At 45.3% G+C, this 24,102-nt stretch overlaps 1 protein-coding gene across 2 annotated transcripts in view; it reads left to right on the top strand.

The window, feature by feature from the left end:
• The first annotated feature begins 388 nt into the window (after nucleotides 1-388).
• The window catches only part of NUDT3 (nudix hydrolase 3), a 117,395-nt gene continuing 93,681 nt past the window's right edge, over nucleotides 389-24,102 (top strand). The window contains exon 1 of one of the 2 annotated variants that reach the window (XM_082415077.1): nucleotides 389-782. In XM_082415077.1, the coding sequence (XP_082271203.1) occupies nucleotides 684-782 (99 nt within the window). In that variant the 5' untranslated portion in view covers nucleotides 389-683. The remainder of the gene's footprint in view (nucleotides 783-24,102) is intronic. The other variant, XM_082415078.1, reaches the window with a different exon arrangement.

Genomic DNA, 24,102 nt, shown 5'->3' on the forward strand with positions numbered 1-24,102 from the left:
TGCTTAATCCAGGCATCTCAGGTTGCACTCTCCGTTGCGTTTAACTGCATCCCACCTTTACCTCTAGACCTTCCCCCTCACCCGCTCCCAAATGGATGGGCAAAGCCAAGGCCCGGGCGCCGTGACCCTGGGCAAATCCTCGCTTCCTCCTCCTCAGCGGAGCTGGGCGGCCCTGCGCCCGCATCCCTTTTCCCCCGGGTGTCTCCCAGCGCGCCTCACCGTCCCCACCCCTACGCTATTGGCGTAGCGGCCACCTCCAGTCGCGCGGCCCTCTCATTCCAGACACTCGTTTACGCCGCGCGGAATGGGAGGGCGCGATTCCCGAACGCGGCCTGCGCTGCGAGCGCGCGGCCGTCCGGCAGGCCGGCGCGGCTTTACGCCGCTGACGCAGCGCGCCCAAGATGGCGACGCAGTCGTCGTCCGGGGTGGCGGCGGCAGGGGGGCGGCGGCCGTGGCGGCAGCGGCTACGGCAGCCGTGACGGCGGCGACGGCGCGGGGCCTGGGCCGGGGGGAATGAGGCGGCCGCGGCGGGCCAGCGGCGGAGCCCTGTAGCGGAGAAGCGGCACCTCTTCCCTGCTTCCCTTGGCCGAGCCGGGGGCGCGCGTGCGCGCGCGGCCGTCCGGAGCGGACTCTCTACCCTCGACTCCCGCGACCCGCACCTCACCCCAACTCGGGCCCGGAGGATGATGAAGCTCAAGTCGAACCAGACCCGCACCTATGACGGCGACGGCTACAAGAAGCGGGCCGCGTGCCTATGTTTCCGTAGCGAGAGTGAGGAGGAGGTGAGGCGCCGGGCCGGGCGGGCCTGGGGTCCCCGGGGTCGGTGGCCGCCTCGGGCCGAGGCGCGGGGGGCGCGGCGGCTGGAGAGGGTTTGCCCGGGCCCCGGGTTGGGCCGCTCCGCTCGGCCCCAATGAAGTTCCGACGGAATTTCCTGAGGCGAGGAAGAGGAGGAAGGAAAGAGGACGGTGGGCGGAGGGGAAGTGTGTCTGAGCGTGGCCATACGGCATGGGCCGGGCTGGCGGCTGGGGCACTTCGGAGCGGGCCGCCTGTCACTGGGGAGAGTGGCGGCGGGTAGAAGGCAGTGGGTGGGAAGAGCGTATGGCTTTCGGTCCAGGCCTGCAGCTTTGGATCCAGAAAGGGCAGCTCCGCACTTGTCAGCCCAGCACATGTGTGTAGAGGCCTCCGTGCACGAGGCGCAGGCCGGCCCTTTGTGGCAGAGAAAGAGTCCACTTCATTGGCAGGTTGGGGGTTTGCCGAGGGATTATGTGCGTCTGTGAGCCGGAGTGGGGGAGTCTTAGGAAGATTGAGGGCGTTGTGCAAAAGCCAAAGCCAGTTGTTTATTTTACACTGCTCTGGGTAGCCCTTAGGGTGTAGCCTGAGAAGAAAGGACATTTGATTAGATAATCTTTGTGTGTTGAAAATTTTTCATTTTAATTGGGAAGGCCAAAAGCGGTATTTAAGATCTTTGCCCTGACATTCCTCCACTGCCCTATAGGAAGGCCTTTAGGATTAAATTTGCTTGCAAAATAGAAATGCTTAGAATCAGTTTCTTTTTGCATAGGGTACTTAAAAAAAATCTCAGCTTCTCAAAGCCGTTTCTGTGGTGATAAAGGGAATTCAGAGAAGGCAAATGTTTTGTAAATCCTCACAGAATAGCTGCTTTGGAAATTCATAAGATGCCTGTGGGAACGCGTTTCTCTCGTGTGTATGGTGGTAAAATGGCAGTTAAACTGGAAACAATAAAGGACAGTGAAATTCAATATGCTGTATTCCGGCATTCAGCAGTGGGATATCGTGGCAGGGCTACAAGTACAGTACATCGTGTTGAAATGGGGAGAAAAGAACTTGACCCGTTAGTTATGAAAAGAAGTTGTGGTGAAAGACACAGATGGGTTGCCAGAAGTTGCTGTCCAAAGATATTTAGGAGGAAGTGCGAATTTATTGCCTGAAAAAAAAAAAAAGTTAAAAGCGCTGTAATTGTGCTGTTGAAAGATTTTGTGTGTTCCCTTTCAGCAAAACAGTAGGAAACTGCATTTGGAAATGTATACTTGTGTCCTAGAATATATTGTAGAAGTCTTCAAAACAGATGCATTGTAATAGCCTGGTAAGCAGGGCCTTGCTGTAAATTATGTACTTGTTTTGGAATATATGCTTGAGTAAAGTAAAATTATTGGCGATGTTTACTGCTCCAGAGGCTTTGTTCTCTTCATTGTCATATCATATTATGGGAAATCAGATGAGATGACAGGCTGTTAACTGGAGGGAAAACTAATTAGCATAATAACATGTCTTACTATAACACTATGGTTAAATCTGTGAGCACCCCAATTATAAGTAGAAGGGTGTATAATTTACTTGTATGAATGATGCAAGACTTTGTTTAAAAAAATCATACTAGAAATTGAGAACATGTGAGTATTTTGGATAAGTTGGAAACCTTTTATAGATCATAAGCAAAGTAATGAAGACTTGATTTTCCATTTTCTGTTAAAGTTTTATTATGTACTGGTACAAGCAGCATCAGTATTAAAACATTTGACTGATCATGGAGTTTACTGAATTTCTTTTTGAACATTGGTTAATGAGCAGAAGATTGATGCAGATCTTTCATTCAGATTCAGTAGATGTTACAGCTAAAGCCTAGGAAGAATAAGAAAATAATGAAATGGACCTATTTTAGATTTGTTCAGTTAAGCAAATATGTGTTAAGAGCCTATTGTATAGGCTGTTTTGTGTGTTCCTATACAGAATGCTGTATAGGTGCAGCATTCTGTAATGTGGGATTTAAAGATTTACATCCCACCCTGCCCCCAAAAGTTGAGTAGTTATCGATTGGAACTCTTAATTGGGAGGGATTTTGGACCACAAAATAATCTCTAGGGTGCCATTCAATTCTCAGATTATATAATTGTGTTGGAAGGGAAGTAATTTGTTAGTTCCCGGAGAACTTTTGTGTTCTCAGTAGTAGTGCTAGAAACTGGAAGTATTAACTGCCACACTTGTGGGAATGTGAAATTCAAACTCAATAGGACATTCAACCCAATTTTATTTTTTAATGAGCACTAATGGCTTTAATCAAGATAGAATAGGTTACAGAATACTATTAGCATTAATACAACAATAATGTAAGTATGAATAGGACCCTGATTTATAAATTTAGTTAACCAATGTCAGGAAACCTACTTACAATATAAAGAAAAAGAGATGGAAAATATTAGCAGATAACAGACCATGAGTCAAACCTTCTAACATTCCATTTTTCCAGCCCCAGAAAATTTTATTTATAGGCCAGCAGTGATAGCAGCTGAAATACTGATCCAGGTTAGGGTGTGTGAACATATCCAGCAAGTTTACTGAGCAAGTTTTTTGAGCACTCACCAAGTGTCAGGTTCTGTGATACAGTTAAAAGGAGACAGACAGTGAGGGAGCTTAGAGGCTAGTGGGACAGACTAAACAACATGATGAAAATGAGTTCCCTTTCCTTTAAACCTCTGGCTGCTTTTACTGTTGATAAGCAAGCATCAACAGCAGGAAAATCCCCCTCCTTAGACGTTTTACTAATTATGGTGACACATTTTGATAAATTAATATCTTTAGGTTGGGGCAATCCTGATAACTAACATTTCTTACAGTGCTTTGAACCTGAAGTACTGTGGACAATCTCTTGCCCAACCTCTGTTTTAACCACTTGGTGCCCTGAACACTTGCTTTTACTCTGTGAGCTGCTGGGCCTGACAGGCCCCGGAGCATGTGGCCTCCCAGCCAATCATGTGCTTACAAAGAGTCAGTTATATTTATCCCTATATCTGTTTATGTTCGTTGTACTTGTTATGGTAGTTATGCAGTGTAATTAAATATGACGTCAGCTGGTGATATTGAGTTCAAAAAGAATGGTTTTGTGAGAAGTATTTCAAGTGCTTTGGAATGGTTTTGTGAAAAGTATTTCAAATGCTTTGGAATAATTTCAAGTCACTAAAAAAAATTGCTGCTCAATTAATATGGATTAGTATACTGAAAAAGATGGAGAGGGAGGGAGTGTTAAAAGTCTAGAAGGACTCTGCACATAGATAACTTCATGAATGTTTTCAGGTTTTTCTTTTTTTTAAAAATATTTATTTATTTATTTGGTTGCGTTGGGTCTTAGTTGCAGCAGGTGGGCTCCTTAGTTGTGGCATGTGAATTCTTAGTCATGGCATGCATGTGGGATCTAGTTCCTGGACCAGGAATCGAACCCGGGCCCCCTGCATTGGGAGTGCGGAGTCTTAACCACTGTGCCACGAGGGAAGTACCAGGTTTTTTTTTTCTTTGTAGAAACTAAGTTGGGTGATATGACATTCATCTTTGTCATGTTATTCACCTTGGGCCTTCCTAAAGCACTTCCAGTGAAATTTTCCCTCTTCCCCCATTCCTTTCCTTCTTTGGAGCCTCCGTGCTTACAGAAAGTGAGAGATACTAGGGGTGGGATCGCTTGTACTCTGTGTGCCCTCCCTGGACTGGGAGTAGGGGAGTGTAACACACGCATTTTAGACAGTTGGAGTATCTAGCAATGTGCAGTACTCTTAGAAAGGCTGGTGATACTGACTATACATTGGATGGCATCACAGTGCCTGGGAAAGTTGAAGTTGCTCCTAAGGGGTCTGTGTTTACTGAGGGAGAAAAGTGAGTACTGATAGGATCATCTCAGTTAGATTTCCCTGTGCATTAAAACTGTTTTTAAAAGGAAAGGACAAAACTGTCCTTAAAGGTCTTAGTTTTGCTTGTTGAGCTTTTCCATCAGGAGCTCCTGGTTCTCATTTTCTCAGATCCTTGACCTCACTAGGTTGGATGAGAAGATGATTGACGCTGAAGATCCTCAGTGAGTGGAGTCTCTGGTGGCCTGAGTGTCAGTAAAAATGCCCCAGGAGTAAAAAAAAAAAAAAAAAAAAAAAGAAATGCCCCAGAGGAGCAGGTGGAAGGGCGTCCCTGCCGACTATACCTTCCCCCGGGCTCAAGAGTGGGGAGTAAGGCTCAGGTGGCAATCCCAGGGGCGAAAACCATGATGAAGGGCTTCTAGTGGATCCCAGGCTGGTTGGGGAGTCATTTTTCCGCATATCTTGATCGTGTACAGTATTACATTGCTCTAGGATCACCATGTGTGCATGGATCCAGTCATCTGACTGGACATTTCTGATCCTCATTTCTTTAACCTTTTCTGAGGCATTGTGTGCGTGCGTGCGCACGCGTGCACACACACACACACACCCCCTTTCCCTTGTGTCTGCCTAATAAATACGGGTTAGTCAGATGTTTTTCCCATTACCTCCTTTTCTACCTACTTCCCAAGATGTGAATTCTGGTCTGAAATTGTACTGCAACCTTCATCCTTCTTTTCCCCTCCTTGCTCTAATCTTTTGCTTTTGGGTTATTCTCATTTCTCAATAAACAGAGTGTTATGTATATACTGGGTGTGAAGCAGCCTATATTCTTTTTCATAAAATAGTACAAAAAGGAAGGGCTCTTGTTCAAGAATGCATTTGGTTATTCATTCCTTCAGCACACTTTTTTCTTTTTTGGCTGCACGTCTTCTGGGGTCTTAGTTCCTCAACCAAGGATGGAACCCGTGCCGCCTGCAGTGGAAGCGTGGCGTCCTAACCACTGAACTGCCAGGGAAGTCCCTCCACTGTACTATTTTAGCCTAACCCATTATTGCCTCTTGCCTGGATTATTGCTTTATCTTCCTAACTTGTCTCCCTCCTTCTGCCCTTACCCCTCTAGTCTTCACTACTACAGCTGGTGGAGTGATTCTTCTGACACAGAAGTCAGGTCATGTCACTCCTCTGCTCCAGTGGTGTTCTGTCTCAGTAAATCCAAAGTCTTAACCATGATCTTCAGCACTCTGGATGGTCTGGTCCCGTGCCATAGCTCTGACCTCATCTCTCACCACTCTCCCTCTTACTCATCCCTCTCTTCCAGCCCACTGGCTTCTGTGCTGTTTCTCCCCCATATTATCTGCATGTCTTGCTCCTTCACTTGAGGTCTTTGTTTAATTTTCACCTTATCAGACAGGTCTTTAATGATCACCGTGTATAAGATAACACCAGTCCATTGTGCATCTCTTATGCTTTTTTTCTTGGCAGCACATGTCACCATCAAGACATACTATGTATTCATCTATATATTGTCTGTTTCCTCTCAAGTGAATGCAAGCTAGTCCCTGAGGATAGGAATTTTTATCTCTTTTGTCTGTTTTATTCACTTCTGTGTCCTCAGTGCTTAGAACAGTAGTAGATGCTCAGTATAATTTGTTGACTGTGTGAATGAATGAACACATAGTCCCTACTTTCAGGAAGCTTGCAGTCTAGTGGAGGAACTGAAAGTAACCAAAATATACTGAATGCTAGTGTCTCCCAATAATGTGTTGGTATATAGGTTTCAGAGAAGTCTCCCAGTTCTTTTCTTATTTCCAGTCTTAGTGACAGGGTGTCTGATAATCTTGAGTATCAGCCCATCGAAAGTATGTGTGTATTTGGTTGTAAATACTTTCAGAATCTTATTGGATCGTCCCATCATAGGACATTTAGGATTTCTTTCAGATGCTGAACTTGAGAGTCTGTGCCATCTCACAGGATTTGTGTTGGCTAATTGATATAATGTACTGATCCCCAACCCTAGTGGTGCAGTACCTGAGGGAAAAGGATATTCATTTTGCTCATAGCCTGGAACCTTTTATTAATAAGTAAATAAATGCACCAACAGACTACAATCAAGTAGTAGATACTGTTTTAATGACTTGTTGGTAGTGGTTCAGAGTCAACAGTGTATGTCAAATCTGGATTCTAAAGTTTAGTAAATATTAAAGTAATTAATTTGAAGATGAAGGTTGCTAGGGATGCTCATAAAATTTTCCTGTCATTATTGCTTTGTTCTTTATGTAGGTCAGAGTAAAAGAAACACAATGTAAAGTTTATGGGTGCTGAGTCTAAAGCATTTGATTGATGGTGGTTAACGGGAAACAGAACAAAGAAACCATCATAGGCAAAAAAGATAATAAGATGTTATGTGGTTAAAAGAAGAATAAAGAATTGAATTTGGAAATAAAGTTCAAACTTAAAATTTAGTAATAAAACATATGCACCTGAGTTTCTGAGTAAAATCCTCTCAACACCCAAGAAAACTTCTTGAATCCAGTTTGAGAATTTCTGCCTTAAAGTAACATGGGTGCTCGAGTGTTCACAATGTTTTTCCCAGCCTTCTTGAAGCCTTTGCTTCCTCACCCTTTGAATAGGGAAAAGTGTTTATTCTTATATTCATGCATTCGTTTACTCATTTGTTCTACAGACTTTTATTGAGTGCCTACTTCCAGGTTGGACACTGTTCTGGGGACACAGTGATGAACAAGGCGGAATGGAAGTCATTGCTTTTGTGAAGCATCTGATATAAATGCCAGGAGACAGTAAATGAGCAAAAATATCAGTGAACTTGATGATTTTAGGCAGTGGTGGGTGCTGAGCAGAAAGTAAGTGTAGGATGTGACTGAGATTGGGGAGGGGGGGAATTGGCAGATTTTGATTGGGTGGTCCCTGAAAGGCAAGGTAGAGGGAAGAGCAATTACAGAGGCCCCAAGTGGAGAATGAGCTTGGGAAGGAGGAAAAACTGGAAGCCAGCCAGTATAGCTGGAGATGTTAGAGAGGTGGGAGGGAACCAGATCCTGTGGGGCCTTGTCACCTTTCCAGTTTTCCTGGCTCTCCTTTACCCCGTCCTGCAAAGCCAGCCAGCAAACAAACCAGTAACATCCCGTGAAACCACCTTCTTTCCTTTGAATATGAGGTGTAAAATGAATAGGATGGTAAAAGAGTTTATGAGAAAAAGCTGTATTTAAGTAATGTCCAGGGGGAGATAAAATAAAGTACTGTAATCTTTTCAAGAGATAAGTCTGAAAGGACCCGAAGTAGAGACCCTAAAGTTTCTTTACACTCTTTTTAGGGTAGTTTACTCAGAAAGACTATCTTGAATAGGTAATATATATGCACACACTACAAAATTCAAAAGATACAAAGGATATGGAGTGAAAGGTGAATCTTCCCACCCGTCTTCTCTAGCCACCCCGTTTCTCACCCTCAGTTCTTCTTTCAGAGGTTGTGTGTGTGTGTGTGTGTGTGTGTGTGTGTGTGTGTGTGTGTGTAGCAGGCTGTTGCACACAAGTCAGGTAGTTAGCTTATAAAAGTTAGTACTGCAGTGCATTGCTAATAAAAGGTTGGAGGACATTTTTTGTTTAATAGAACAAAGGCTTGCCAGTTTTTCCTAGAAATGTGTTTGAACCCAGGCCACTCGAGTATGTATGACTTTTCAACACTTACCTAGTTTTATTGAGGGTTTGGTTACCTTAAGTGCCAGGGATTCTTTTAGAGTGGGGAACTGCTGGGAATGGAGTGGGGGTGTGTGTGTGTGTGTGTGTGCGCGCGCGCGTGTGTAGGTTCAGTTCTTGCGAGGCTGGGGATGTGTTGGCAGTGGGCTGTGTGTGTTACGGGGAAGCTACTTGCCTTCAAGCTCCTGAAAAGCAGCTCAGCAGTCGTCCGAGTCAGACTGGGTTTGCTGATTTCTGAACTCTCATTGTTTAGACTACTCAGAGTTGATTAAGGCATAGTACCTTCCTTCTCAAGGTAATGTATGAGCCTAAATATGATATGATGCTGTTCACTTTAGCCATGTGCCTTTGTCCCTAGCTGTGGAATGGGGAGCAGGTAGAATTCTGAGTGGAATTGTGGCTTTTCAGCTCCTCTTGAGACAGGCTGTGAGATAATAGAAAATATATATTGATCTCTGTCCCCGGTTCCTGGCATAGAGCTCCTAAAACCCTTGTAATTTCCTAAGTGACAAGAACCCTAGGAGTGTCCCTTATTCTAGTATTGGTCTTTGACCTCTGTTCCTGACACAGGGCTCCTGAAACTCTTGTAATTTCCTGGGTGATAGGAGTGTCGTTTGTTCTGACGAGGCAACTCTGGGTGGGCACCTGGATGGCTCCTGGATGAGGACTGGTCACTGGAAAGACCAAGCCATGATTAGAAGCTTGGAATTTTCAGCCCTGCCCCCCATTCTCTTGAGAAGGGAGATAAGCTGAAAATGGAGTTAATGATTGATCATGCCTGTGTAATGAAGCCTCTGTGGGGTTCGGTGAACTTCCAGTGAGCAAACACATCCCCACTGGGAGGGTGGTGTACCCAAACTCCATGGGAACAGAAGCTCCTGCACTTCAGGATCCTTCCTGACCTCACAGTATGTATCTCTTCATCTGGCTGTTCATCTATATCCTTTAATAAACTGGTAAATGTAAGCAAGTGTTTCCCTGAGTTCTGTGAGCTGCTCTGGCAAATTAATGGAACCCAAGGAGGGGGGTGATTGGAACTGCCGATCTATAGGTGGTTGGTCAGAAGCACCTGGGCTTGTGACTGGCATCTGAAGGGGAAGAGGGACAGTCCTGTAGGACTGAGCCCTTAATCTGTGGGATCTTCAGGTAGACACTTTCTCCGGGTAGTGACAAAATTGAGTTAAATTGTAGGACACCCAGCTGGTGTTGCAGAGACTTGCTTGGTGTGGAAAACCCCACACACATTTGGTAATCAGAAGTCTTAGAAGTCAAGCATTCTTTTTTTTTTTTGGTCTGTGTTGGGTCTTTGTTGCTGCGCGCGGGCTTTCTTTAGTTGCTGCGCGCGGGGGCTACTCTTCACTGTGGTGCACGGGCTTCTCATTGCGGTGGCTTCTCTTGTTGCGGAGCACGGGCTCTAGGCGAGCGGGCTCAGTAGTTCTGGCTCGTGGGCTCTAGAGCACAGGCTCAGTAGTTGTGGCGCATGGGCTTGGTTGCTCCGCAGCATGTGGGTTCTTCCCGGGCCAGGGCTCAAACCCGTGTGCCCTGCATTGGCAGGCGGATTCTTAACCTCTGTGCCACCAAGGAAGTCCCAGAAGTCAAGCATTCTGTGTGAGTAGTAAAGGAGACTCCCAGGGAAGAAACACACAGCAGGGAAGAACTAGGTTTTTCCCTACTCAAGAAGGAAGAAAACTGGATTTTTTTCCTTCTCACAGACCATGCCTTAAACTTCTTTTCTCTGTCTTCCTAACACTCCCCACAAAGTGCCAACCCAGAGCTGGGTATGGGAGGACTTGACAGAAAAAGGTCATCACAGTGTAACCTCCTGATTTAATTTGAAATAAAAACAAATTACTGAATGATACACCCATATTCAAATGTAAGCACCGAAAGTATTGCAAAGCAAACATGAGTGGGTTTTTTCCTCTTTTTTTTGACATCTCATCATTTATTTATTTTATTTTATTTTTTAATTTATATTTTTGTTTATTATTATTATTTTTTGGCTGTGTTGGGTCTTCGTTGTTGCACGCGGGCTTTCTCTAGTTGCAGAGAGCGGGGGCTACTCTTTGTTGCGGAGCACGGGCTGTAGGTGTGCAGGCTTCAGTAGTTGTGGCTCACTGGCTCTAGAGCGCAGGCTCAGTAGTTGTGGCGCATGGGCTTAGTTGCTCCGCGGCATGTGGGATCTTCCCGGACCAGGGCTCAAACCCGTGTCCCCTGCATTGGCAGGCGGATTCTTAACCACTGCGCCACCAGGGAAGCCCTGACATCTTATTATTATTTTTTTTTAATTTTACTTTATTTTATTTATTTATTTATTTATTTATTTATGGCTGTGTTGGGTCTTCGTTTCTGTGCGAGGGCTCTCCCCAGTTGCGGCAAGTGGGGGCCACTCCTCACCGCGGTGCGTGGGCCTCTCACTATCGCGGCCTCTCTTGTTGCGGAGCACAGGCTCCAGACGCGCAGGCTCAGCAATCGTGGCTCACGGGCCCAGTTGCTCCGCGGCACGTGGGATCTTCCCAGACCAGGGCTCGAACCCGTGTCCCCCGCATCGGCAGGCATAGTCTCAACCACTGCGCCACCAGGGAAGCCCTCTTATTTTTTAAATTGTGTTGTTCTGCTGCTGCTTTCTTTTTTTTTAGAAATTCACGTTCTTTTTTATTTATTTATTTATTTATTTATTTATGACTGTGTTGGGTCTTCGTTTCTCTGCGAGGGCTTTCTCTAATTGTGGCAAGTGAGGACCACTCTTCATCGCGGTGCGCGGGCCTCTCACCATCGCGGCCTCTCTTGTTGCGGAGCACAGGCTCCAGACGCGCAGGCTCAGCAGTTGTGGCTCACGGGCCCAGTTGCTCCGTGGCATGTGGAATCTTCCCAGACCAGGGCTCGAACCCGTGTCCCCTGCATTGGCAGGCAGACTCTCAACCACTGCGCCACCAGGGAAGCCCTCTTATTTTTTAAATTGTGTTGTTCTGCTGCTGCTTTCTTAGTGTAACCAGATTCCCAGAAACAGTCCACTTTTGGTTACGTATCTGAGGCAGGGTAAGAGCATGGTTTTTGTGTGCTTTGTCCAAATATACTTTAAAAAATTGGTAAGCAGTGTAGGATGCTTTTTAACTCCTTTTAGAATGGAAAATTAGTAACTCAATTGTCATAAAACATTATCTTATGGGGAGGGTGGGAGGGAGGGAGATGCAGGAGGGAGGAGATGTGGGGACATATGTATATGTATAACTGATTCACTTTGTTATAAAGCAGAAACTGACACACCATTGTAAAGCAATTATACTCTAATAAAGATGTTAAAAAAAACAGCATTATTGTATATTGTGGTAAGTATTTTGTGAGCACTTCCAAAAGGAGATAAAGACAGTGAATTTCTACTCCATATTAAAAAATTATTACAAAAAGAATAAAAATTTAAAGCAAGTAGAAACAGAATGTTATAAAGAGAAGAAGAGTAATATAAACAAAAAAGAAATGATCCCTTAGGTGGTCTTTCTTTGTATACAGTTAGTTGATCTCTTTGTTCATGAAAGAGTAAAGTCCTTTTAAAGAACTGCCTGGAAAATCTTTTCTTTGAGTCTGTTATTTAACACTTTTCTCATTTGCTTTATGAGAGCAGCTTAGCAGTGATGAACAGAAATGGATATGAACTTAGACATACAGTGCTTCTACTTCTATAAGAAGGAGGAAGGATGATGATTTTTCTTTGAATATTTAAGAATCCTAGTAAAATATGCTATAAGAAAAGTTATATGCTTTTATAAAAGACTTTTTATAGTGAGTAACATGAGCTAATATATTTTAAGTAGTGGGAACTTTTGATTATTTAATTTTTCATTTTCTTCTTTGCAGAAATGACTCGTTTACTAGACTTATATTCAGTCATCATTTACTGAGTGTGCTGAGCCCTGACTCAGGGTTTTTACACCTATCACTGCAATGCTTATTTCTTCCCAGTAGGTTTTGTAGTTTGGGTAGACTGCCTTTAATAATTATAAGACAAGGGACTTCCCTGGTGGTCCAGTGGCTAAGACTCCACGCTCCCAATGCAGGGGGCCCGGGTTTGATCCCTGGTCAGGGAATTAGATCCCGAATGCCGCAACGAAGATCCCAGGTGCTGTAATTAAGAGCCGGTGCAGCCAAAAATAAATAAATAAATAATTAAATAAATAAACAAATAAATAAAATAATAAGACGAAACCTTTAGATTTCATTGGTAAAATGAGTTAGGAAGTCTCTGTATGTAATAACTATATTTCTGTGGTATTTTCATGGGTTTGACACTGTTTAATAAGGAGTTAGCTTGGTATCATCCTTCAGCTGGGCACTCTGAGTGACTTTTTCTTTCAAAAAAGAATTTTTTTTTTAGTACAAAAGTAATTGTATCTATAAAGAATACTTCAAATTGAGGGGTCTAAGGTGTGTAGAATACAGAATCCGAGCTCTTGAGGAGCTTTAAACTTTTGCAAGATGCAGTTTAGAGTATAAAATGTAAAATAGAAAAGTGATGGAGAGGAATTTGAAGGAGTCTGTGAAGATGAGGTGGAATATTAGGGACAATTTTATGGGGTTTGTGGCACCACACCTAAATGTCTTGGTTGGATTTGAGTAGCTGACAATATTCCAGGTGGGAGACATTGGGCCAGGTAGGCCATGGAAAGTCAGAGGCCTGGATATATAGCCCTTGAAAGCCTGTTTGTCCTAAGGTGTTGTGAGGACCACAGATTGTTGGCTCATGGCTGTGTTTGGGCTGCAAGATGATTAAAGAATTTTTAAAAATTAGTAGCCAACATACTAATATTGAAGATTTTCAAATAAGAAATCTGGTCTTTAGGTTTTTCTTGAAAAATCAGAAGATCCGGCAGCGCTGGGCTAGCATTCCTATGTGAAGACTATGGCCAGAGCTGAGTGGTGGCTGCTCTTTGGACTCTCCGCCCCCTTCAGTTGGCCAACAGCCCTTATCCCATTCCCTGTGGTCTCTGTGATACCAGGGCCCAGGGTCAGCTGCCATTTATTGTGGTGGCTGAGATGTTCTTGCCTTCTGAAAGTAGAGTTAAGAGGAAGGTCAAATATTTCTCCTACCCTTGTAAATTTCTCTCAAAAGTGGGAAGATGAAAGATAAAAAAGGCTACATGTTTCAAGAAAAATGGGAGAGTGCTGATTTCTTTGTGGAGATGAAAATATTCTTACCTCTTTGCTTTGGAAACATGATGTGTCTCTGTCAGAATAATCTGATGGACTTCACACACTCATACCCTGCCCAGGCCTCATACGGTGGCATTTGAGTTTTGGTGTCTGTGGTGGTGAAGAGCTTGGGCCCTGGAGTCAGTCAGGGAGGGAGCCCTGGCTCTTACATTCACTAGTCTGTGATCTTGAACAAATTACTTTACATCTCTACACGTCATTTTCTCCCGTGTAATAATAGTACCTTCCTATTTCATTGTAGTGTGGGAAGATGAAGTGAAATTATTTATTATATAGAACACTTAGTCCAGGGGCTGGCACAAGTTAATATTCAGTGTCAGCTATGTAAATATAAAACCAAGAAAAAGGCAATTTCTACTTCTAACTTGGGGTTGTAGTAAATTGTGGTAAGAAGATGGTTTGGGGAATTTCTGAACCTCAGTTGTTTGTATTTGTTTGTTAATTTAGCTAGTGCTTCTTGAGCTGTAGGCACTGTTCTGTGTTAAGTGAACAAGGCCCTGACCTTCACGTTGTTTACAGTCTGGCAGTGGAGATAGATAAGCCAGCAATTGCAATATAGTGCGATATTTGGAGTAGATCTTACAGTAGTTCAGTGATCCTCTGGTTTCATCTTTTGTGGCAATTTTAGTGTTAGAAAAGGTACCAGACAGGGCAGACAGAGTACTTGGTGATGGTGGAGCCCTGTTCATAGGAGCATGGCACTGTAAGTGGTCCACCATCTTTCCTTCTTCCCTTCGATCATCGTTTATGGAGCAGCTACCATTGATTAGGCAGAAAAAAGGGAAAGAGAAGCCTTTCTCTGGGTAAAGAAAGCTCCTATCCTCTGCCTGCCTCCCTGCTCTGCCCCCAGTCTGTGCTGGGAGAAAGAGAAGTTAAGAGGGACCAACCCAACCAATGTCTGGGGGGGGGAAGATACTTTTCCTCCTCATCCCCACGGACTTGAAAACAAAAAGCTCAACAGAGAACCCTACCAATTTTGAACTTTGGAGCCGCTGATGGAACCAGGAAAATCCTTCAAAATTTAACTTATTTTTTATTTCATGATATTAATACGATGTACCATTAAAAATTAGTACTTTAGGGCTGCCCTGGTGGCGCAGTGGTTGGGAGTCTGCCTGCCAATGCAGGGGACACGGGTTCGAGCCCTGGTCTGGGAGGATCCCACATGCCGCGGAGCAACTGGGCCCGTGAGCCACAATTACTGAGCCTGCGCGTCTGGAGCCTGTGCTCCGCAACAAGAGAGGCCGCGGCAGTGAGAGGCCCGCGCACCGCGATGAAGACTGGCCCCCGCTTGCCTCAACTGGAGAAAGCCCTCGCACAGAAACGAAGACCCAACACAGCCATAAATAAATAAATAAATAAAAATTAAAAAAAAAAAATTAGTACTTTATTGCATGTCTAAGAAATAATTTTAAATGCATGAAAGAAAACCAGTGTGACAACTTATATTTATTTAAAATAATCCCTGTGGATTGCTTTGCTTTTATAATTAAACTTTGTTTTGTTTTTTTTTTTTAAGTAGAAATATAGTGCTGTGGGAGAAAGAAGAAGGGAGATGAATTCTTCTTGGGTTTGAGAAGGTGTGTGGCTTGGAAGGACTTGGCAGAGGACTTGATCAGGAGACTTGGGGGAGAGTATGCTGTGGTCAGACTGAGCAGAAGAGGCCAAGGGCAGTTGAGGCAATGGCATACACTGGAGAGCCTCTGGAGAAGAGTTTGGGGCTATGGTGCAGGGCTTTGGAGTGTACTGAATGATTGATTTTTCTGGCAGAAAATCAGAGAGCATAGAATAATGTTTCTGGAGTCGTTCTGTGAATAACTTTGGAAGTGGGTGTGTCTCTGGAGAGAGGGGTAAGTGTTTATTATTTCTAGGGTCTCTGGCCCACTCTTCCTTCCTCAGAGCATTCTCTGCTTTTTGGAGAAAGCCCCTCTTGGAGAGGAAGAAGAGCCCACTTACCACCCCAGAAACCAAATGGGCTGGTGTGCTAGCTCCCTTCTCTGATGGGCCTGTGTGGGTACAGGATTCAGGCTCCACTAGTTGGTTGCTCAGTGCTTGGAGGCTGGGTTCTGAGGAGGCTGCTGGAGGGCGAGTGGAGGGCAATGGCTGTATGGTGACCAGATGTCTGTGTTGTAGACCCAGGCCGTGCCTCTTGCTGCCAGCCCTGGAGTGCCCGTGGTATGGGCCCATCTTCCAAGCCTGGCCCTATAGTCCCTGCCACTCCAATTTTCTGAGCCTTTGATGTTTCTTCCACTACATTCTTTTTGGCTACAGACAGCCAGACTTGGTTTCTGTTCTAGCAACCCAAGAACCCTGTCTAATATACCCCCTGGGTCGTTTTGTAAGGTAACTGCCTTACTAATCCAGTGTACCAGACAGATGTCTGTGTCTTGAGTCAGAATTTTCATTTATTTATTTTTCTGGGAGAGCTTATTCGTTTTATTTATGGAGCAGACTTTAACATTGCCCCTCCCTTTTTTGTGGTAAAAAGTTTTTCATGCTAAAGTTTGTAAAATTTATTTTAAGTGGCCAAAAAATAATCCAGTCAAATTAGAGCAAATGTAACTAACACTGACCTGAACTGATATTTTTATGAAACGCTTACCAGCATCATACCCTCCTACCCTTTTTTTTTTTTTTTTGATGATTTGTATGTTTGTGTGTTTTATTATATATTAGTCTCTTAAATCAAACAGAAAACAAAAAGTGGAGCTACAAACCAAAGTTACAATAGTACTAGCTTTTCTCATCGCCCGTCTGTCTACTTTTACGAGAGGTCTTTATTTCTTCATAAGGCTTTGAGTTACTGTCCAGGGTCCTTGACTCCAACCTGAAGAACTCCCTGTGGCAGGCAGGTCTGGTGGTTAAGAACTCTCTCAACTCTTGATTAACTGGGAATGTCTTGATTTCTCCCTCATTTTCGAAGGAAAGTTTTGCTAGATATAGGATTCTTGGTTGACGGTTTCTTTCCTTCAACACTTCAAGTACATTGAGCCATGCCATCTGGCCTCTGAGGCTGCTGATGAGAAATCTGCTCATGACCTTCCTGGGAAATCTTCTCTCAGTTTCATAGACTTTCATAATGTACCTTATCGTGTCTTATGCAACAGAACATTTTGTATAGCATCATGAAGTCAGTTAAGTTGTAACATTATTTTGAGACCAGAATTTAAGGAAAAGGAATTGAATATTTCAAGTGTAGACATTATGAGGTCTTTAAAATTATTACACATTTTCAAACTAGAAATAAAAAGGCCACTGAAGTATCCTACAGATTTTAATTTATAACAAAGTGAATACCAATATCTAATAACACACGTAAAGAAAAATTTCTTTGGGATCCTTTTTCCTAAGTGTAAAGGGGCCTTGAACTCAAAAAGTGAGAAAACCACTGTGGCTTATCCCCAGCTGTGATGGGTCCATTTCTTGCTCTGACCTCAGAGTGCACCACTGTGATGTACTTCACAAAGCCCTATAAAAGAGACAGCTGGGCCTAGGTTTTTGGTCCTTAGAGCCCAGGAAGCTGCTTTTGGTGACCTGACGGCCTTGGACCTACAGTTAGCTTGTTTTTTCCTTGTTTCTGCCATTTTGTTGATTTTTTTTTTCTCTTTTCTCTACTCTTTTTTATTTTTCTCATTTTTCTTTCTACAGTTAGCATAGTCAGTATTGTTGGTATAGTTAGCACAGTTGGTATAGTTAATAGTTTATTAGCATAGTGCAGTTAGTACTAGTTAGCGCTGTTGGTACAGTTAGCATAGTTAGCGTTGTTAGTAGAGATAGCATACTTAGCACTGTTAGTACAGTTAGCATTGTTAGTTAGCATAGTTAGCATTGCTAGGTAGTGCTGTCAGTCAGTGTAGTTAGCAGATCACCATGATGCAGGGCCTCACAGCCAACTCTGCTGACAAGGAGGTTCATATTGATGACTTCGAGATCCTCCGCACCATTGGTGAAGGCACCTTCGGTAAAGTGAAGTTGGCCCGGCACATTCTGACCGGGACACAGGTGGCTGTCAAGGTCATTAAGAAAAGGCGTCAGAACTTCTCAAGTGTCCAGGCACTTTTCCGGGAAGTGTGCAGTGTGAAGGCTCTGAATCACCCCAATATTGTAAAACTGCTGGGGGTGATTGACATGGAGGAGACAGTTTTTCTGGTGATGGAGTACCTCAGTGGGGGGGACATGTACCGCTATTTGAAGATCCATGGCCGTATGACAGAGGCGGAGGCCCGAGGCCCGTTCCAGCAGCTGGTCTCCGCCCTGCAGCACTGCCACCAGAGGGGCATCGTGCACCGGGACCTGAAGCCACTGAACCTCCTCTTTCATTCCAACATGAATGTCAGACTTACAGACTTTGGCCTCAGCAACAAGTGTGATGACACTGGCCAACTGGACACGATCTGCGGCACACCCCCTTATGCTGCCCCGGAACTCCTCCTGGGGCAGAGCTACAGTGGCCCTGCGGTGGACGTGTGGAGCCTGGGAGTAGTGCTCTACACCATGGTAACTGGGTCCCGGCCCTTTGTGGGAAAAGACTTCCAGGAGCTGCGGAAGCAAATCCTACAAGGGCAATACCCCATCCCACCTTATCTGTCTTTGAAGATAAGGGATCTATTACAAAAAATGATTGCCCTCAACCCCAGTGACAGAGGCACCTTACCTGACCTCATGAGGCATCCATGGGTGAACATGGGCCAGAAGGAGCCACTCCAGCCACCCTGTGAAGAGGACCTGGAGGTGACAATGGTGAGGACTCTGGGCTTGACTTGCGACCAGATCCAGGACACTGGAACAGGCAGTGTGAGCTCCAAGAAACCCAAGGTGGGGGTCTCCATCATAACTGTGAAGCCCTTCTGTTCCGGGGACCTCAGTGGCAGTGAACTTGAGCCTTCTCCAAGCCCTGTGGTGTCCTCCCTGCAAACCAGGTGGCTCTACCAGGGAGAAAATGTGCAGCTACAGGAAGACCAGCAGGCAGGGCAGAAGACCAGTGATCTGCCTGTCCCCCACAGTCGAGGACTGCCACCCCCAGCCCAGCCCCCCAGTGTGGCACTGGGACATCCACCACCAGCAGCAGCAGGATTGGAGCCCCAGAGGGAACCAGCTGCCCCCTGGGTGTGTCCAACACTGGAAGGTCCTCCCACACTGGGCAGCCTGAGGGTGTGTCCTCATCCACTCTCTCTGGCCACAGCCAGAAAAAGCAAGGGGTGGCTGGGAGAATCTGGAACTTTATTTTAAAACATCTTTGTTGCAGGCTGCCCAGCAAGAGGCGTCATAATAAAGTGAGCCCATGTGAACCCCATGGAAGACCGAGGCAGGAAGGTCAGGCTGCCACGCTCCCTGGGGCCCGGTCCAGTGGAAGATGAGTGTGTTCTCTGCACGGCCTGCAGAAGCATCGTATCCAAGACCCTGGCCAGCTCAGAGGATGGTCCGGAGCAGCCTGGGCGACCGAAAGCGAGGCCACCGTGGCTGCAAGTCTGCCCTTCAACCCCCACCTGGGTGAAACTTCAGAGACTGGACTGTCACTCCTGGGGCACGTCTCCCCTCCCCTACTCTTCTGTCTTCCGTGTTGGTGGGGGAGGGGGATAGTTCTTGTTCCAAGAACTCCTTGGTTCTTCCAATTCTAGTTAATAAACTTGATGCTCCAGAAAGATGTATCACACTCTGCTTTGCATCGTCCCTGCACAGAATTGGGGCTGTGCATTTTCCAGTTAGACAAGTGTGTAGCCATGTAGTGCTTGGAGTTAATCAGAACAACTGGTTCCCTGGTTCAGTAAGCCCTTGAACACACGGGTGACTGGAGCAGGGTCTTCTTCCCAGAGTCCTCTCTCTGGGGGCACATGCTTTCAGAGGCATCATCTGCACGGTTCCATTGGCTCTCGTGCGCTTACAGGTCACTTGCCGACTGCGGAATCCTCACCGCTAGACACAGAGCACTCTGACCACGTGCCCGTGAACCACCTCGAGGGGCAGTCCCAGATGTTACAGGGCTGGAACCCGGCCAGCGGCTTCTGGAGGTGCTCACAGAAGGCCTCACTCACTTCCTGCCCGTTGGCCATTACACACTGGGGTCTCTGAACTCGGGCTCCCAAGTGGCCGCAAGTGGCAGAACAAAGTGTCCAGCTGCCAAGCTCCCAGAAAGTCTCCAGCAAGTGGAGGATAGATGTTGCCGTTGCCTTTCCAAGAGCATTGGTGGCTGTACAGACGTAGGTTCCTTCACTTTCAAGGGAAACATCCTGCAACAACAGGGCTCCATTGAAAAGCAAGGAAATATTGTCGCTCAGAGATCCTCCTTTCTTCAACCAAGTTACATTAGGTTGAGGGACACCTTTTACAGGACATTGGATGGTCACGTTTGCTCGCTGGGGTGCTTCCACGATGCCTCCAATCACGACGGAGAGATGGCTGTGTTCCGGTCTGGTGATATTTCTTGCAGTAGACAAGATAACAGGTGCCTCTGCATACAGCACAGAAGAACTTTCCACATCCAAACTGAGATGATTAGTGACAGAACATCCATATATTCCTTGTTCTTTCTTTGTAGGTTTCTGTATCTGTATTTCCCCCATTCCACCCACAATGACTCTTTATAGGTTGGGACAGTATCCAACTTCCCTTTTTTAACTTGTCTCTCCAGAGGTCGAGCTGTTGCCACACGCTGCACTTCACAAGAATTAAGATGCCGTTTGTAGGTAGTACCAAGATCAATCTCCCCCTGCTTTGGTTTATATTCTTCTGGTGCATGGCGAGGCTGTTTGACTATTTCATAAGGACGAGAATCCGACCCGCAGGTACAAATCTGACACAGACACCAGGTCCTCATGCTCCTGGCTCGCGGGGTCGGCTCCACAGCTCCTCCGCACCCGCAGCTTTTGCAACTCCACCGCGCCGGCCTCTGCAACCGCCAGGGCGCAGCTAACGGAGGCCCCTCCTACCCTTGATGCTTATGGTTTCTCTTTTTAGAGTTGACCTATAGAATATTTGAGAATGTGTGAATTTTTAATATTTTAAACCTTATGGGTGTCAAGGTCCAGATAAAAAATGAATTTTAAAAATGCAAGCTTATGTAAACTGTAGGATGCTTCTTTTTTTTAAATAAATTTATTTATTTATTTATTTATGGCTGCGTTCCGTCTTTGTTGCTGCGCACGGGCTTTCTCTAGCTGCAGTGAGCTGGGGCTACTCTTTGTTGCGGTGTGCGGGCTTCTCATTGCTGTGGCTTCTCTTGTTGTGGAACACGGGCTCTAGGGCGCGTGGGCTTCAGTAGTTGTGGCACGTGGGCTCAGTAGTTGTGGGTCGTGGGCTCTAGAGTGCAGGCTCAGTAGTTGTGGAGCACGGGCTCAGTTGCTCCGCAGCATGTGGGATCTTCCCAGACCAGGGTTCGAACCCGTGTCCCCTGCATTGGCAGATGGATTCTTAACCACTGCGCCACCAGGGGAGCCCTGTAGGATGCTTCTTAAAATGCACATCGTGACCAAGTTCTATCTTGGTTAACAAGAATTTATTGAGTCCTTACTTTATACAAAGCACTATTCTAGGTGCAGTGATGATTTTTAAAACTGTGGACATGTTCCCTAGTCTCCAGGAAGATGCTTTTCTAAACTGATGAATTAAATTTCCTTTAGCCATTTCAGTGCAGTTGAACACGTGGCTACTGTGGGTCTTGTGTGGGGCCAGATAGAAAAATTGAAAAGGCAAGACTTAACAGTACTTGGACCAAATAGAAAAAAATGTAGGGAATTCCCTGGTGGTCCAGTGGTTAGGACTTGGTGCTTTCACTGCTGGGACCCAGGTTCAATCCCTGGTTGGGGAACTAAGATCCCACAAGCTGCGAGGTGCCTCCAAAAAAAAAAAGAGCTGTGTTTTGGAGGTACATCAGGTTGGAGGCAAAATACTGAAAGAGTCAATCTTGGGCTTTGAGAAATGGATGGAATTTAGATAGATAGGAAGGAAGGGAAAGGGTATGTTAGGAGAAGGGGGCTCACTATGATTGGGGTTGGGAATGAGCTTGTTGAGCGCTCGAGACTGAGACTGAGCGCCTGAGACTGGGTTGGGGCTAGTGGTGTGGCAGGGTGAAGGGGGAGGTTTATGGTGTAGAACCTTGATTTCAGAGGATGAGGAATTTGGTTTGATCCCACAGTGGGGAACCATAATTGTCCTTCAAAGGGTTGTTGTGGAAAGGCTTGAGATTGGAATGTAGGATAAACGCTGGGCTTTTCACCAGAAGGAACCGTTGGGAGAATGCTACTCTGTGCTAGAATTGAGAGCCATGGCAGCAGGGGAATGAAGTGAAGGACTGAAGTAAGAGGAGTTGCAATCAAAGGAATGGACAGATTTAGTGAAGGATGGTATGTTAAAGATGAAGGGGGTTTTGTTTTGTTTTTTGTTTTTATTATTATTATTTTTTAAATTATTATTTATTTATTTATTTATTTATTTATTTATTTATGGCTGTGTTGGGTCTTCGTTTCTGTGCGAGGGCTTTCTCTAGTTGAGGCGAGCGGGGGCCACTCTTCATCGCAGTGCATGAGCCTCTCACTATCGCGGCCTCTCTTGTAGCGGAGCACAAGCTCCAGATGCACAGGCTCAGTAGTTGTGGCTCACAGGCCCAGTTGCTCCGTGGCATGTGGGATCTTCCCAGAGCAGGGCTCAAACCCATGTCCCCTGCATGGCAGACAGATTCTCAACCACTGCGCCACCAGGGAAGCCCTTGTTTTTGTTTTTAATATTTATTTATTATTGGCTGTGTTGGGTCCTAGCTGCGGCACGCGGGATCCTTCACTGTGGTGTGTGGGCTCCAGAGCGTGCGGGCTCTCTGGTTGTGGCGCACGGTCTTAGTAGTTGAGGCAAGTGGGCTTAGTTGCCCCGTGGCATGTGGGATCCTAGTTCCCCGACCAGGGATCGAACCTGTGTCCCCTGCATTGGAAGGCAGATTCTCAACCACTGGACCACCAGGGAAGTCCCTGAAGGGGGTTTTGGTTAAAGATGACTTTAAAATTTTGATCCTGGGTGACAGGAAAAATGGAAATTTAGAAGAGAGGTTGGTTTTGGAGAGAAGATGAGACTTTGGTTTTTGTCATGTCAGATTGGAAGTAATGCAGTGAACTGATGTTGTGGGATTAGAGGAGTGAGAAGTCAAGACTATGGGTAGAGAGTTGAGTGTCAGGGACTTAGATGGGGAGAATGGAGAGTCAGCATAAGAGAAAATGCACAAAGAGAAAAGCTGAGGGCAGGGCCTGTGCTTGGGGCCCCATAGCAGCCAGAGAGGGAGGAGAACATTTCAGAAGGGAATGGTGGTCGATACTGTCAGACCTAGAGCAGTCAAATAGTGTGAACGTGAGATGGAGCAATGGAATGAACGATGGCTATTGAAAGCTATTCCAGTAAAATGGTAAGATGGACTCATAGATTTGGGTTGATTAGGACAGGTTTTAGGAAAGAAATGCACCTTCTACTGAGACTGGAGGGTGGATAAAAGAAAAAAACCTAGGGACCTCCCTGGTGGTCCAGTGGCTAAGACTCTGGACTCCCAATGCAGGGGGCCTGGGTTTGATCCCTGGTCAGGGAACTAGATCCTGCATGCTGCAATTAAGAGTTCGCATGCTGCAACTAAAGATCCCGCATGCCGCAACTAAAGATCCTCCACTCAGCAATGAAGATCCCATGTGCCTCAACTAAAAAGACCCAGTGTGGCCAAATAAATAAAGAAAAAGAAAAAGAAAAGAAAAGGAAAAAAACCTAGAGCCTGAATTATACTGATGTGAATTTGAGAAAACTCCTTCCAGATGACCCCATCCTTCTGTGAAAGAGAAGTGAAGTATATTTACTAGAAGTGGTCTGGTGATAGGAATTTGAGAGGCAAGAAGAAGTCTGGCAGAGTTGCTGTGGTTTGGTTGGGATTGAAATGATAGTTTCTAAGGTTGGGGGTTGAATGGTATGTATCCTCACAAACAGTTGTGGGTCTACTGTGTATAGAGCACCATGGTGGATAAACTATGAGCAGGAGAGACACTTGTAGAACTCTGGTAACTTATAATCTGTTGGGCTCAAAAGAAGATAGAATTTATGGTGTTTAAGTTTTGTATATTTCCTTATCCCTTTTCACATAGGAGCTGAAGAGGGGAAGGGGAACAGTGGAGATGTTCCAAGGTCTGGGACTGATTTGGGAGTATCGTGTAAGATCAGAAGAGTGGGAAGCTGAGAGTCAGTTTTTTCATCTGTGAAATGGGAATAAATCGTGCCTAATTCCTATAGTTGCTATGAAACCTGAGTGAAGAAAGATAGATAAAGTGCCTCCCGGTCCATCTTGAGCACTCAGGAATTGTTAGCCATTGTTACTAAGGCCGGAATCACTGAAGGAATCACAATGGTCAACAGATAGTTATGATATAAGTATTGTAAGAAAACCCTTTCCAGAAGGCTTTAGGCTACAGAGGAGTGACTAGTGCTGAATTGGGAAGTTGGAAACAGTGGGAAAGAAGTAAATCTGGGTATTGAAGGGTGAGTAGAAGTTTGCTGTCATTACATTAATGCAAATTGTGCAGGCATAAAAAAAGTCA

The sequence above is a fragment of the Balaenoptera physalus genome (genome assembly GCF_965194825.1).
Source record: "Balaenoptera physalus genome assembly, chromosome: 11".
Lineage (NCBI taxonomy): Eukaryota > Metazoa > Chordata > Mammalia > Artiodactyla > Balaenopteridae > Balaenoptera > Balaenoptera physalus.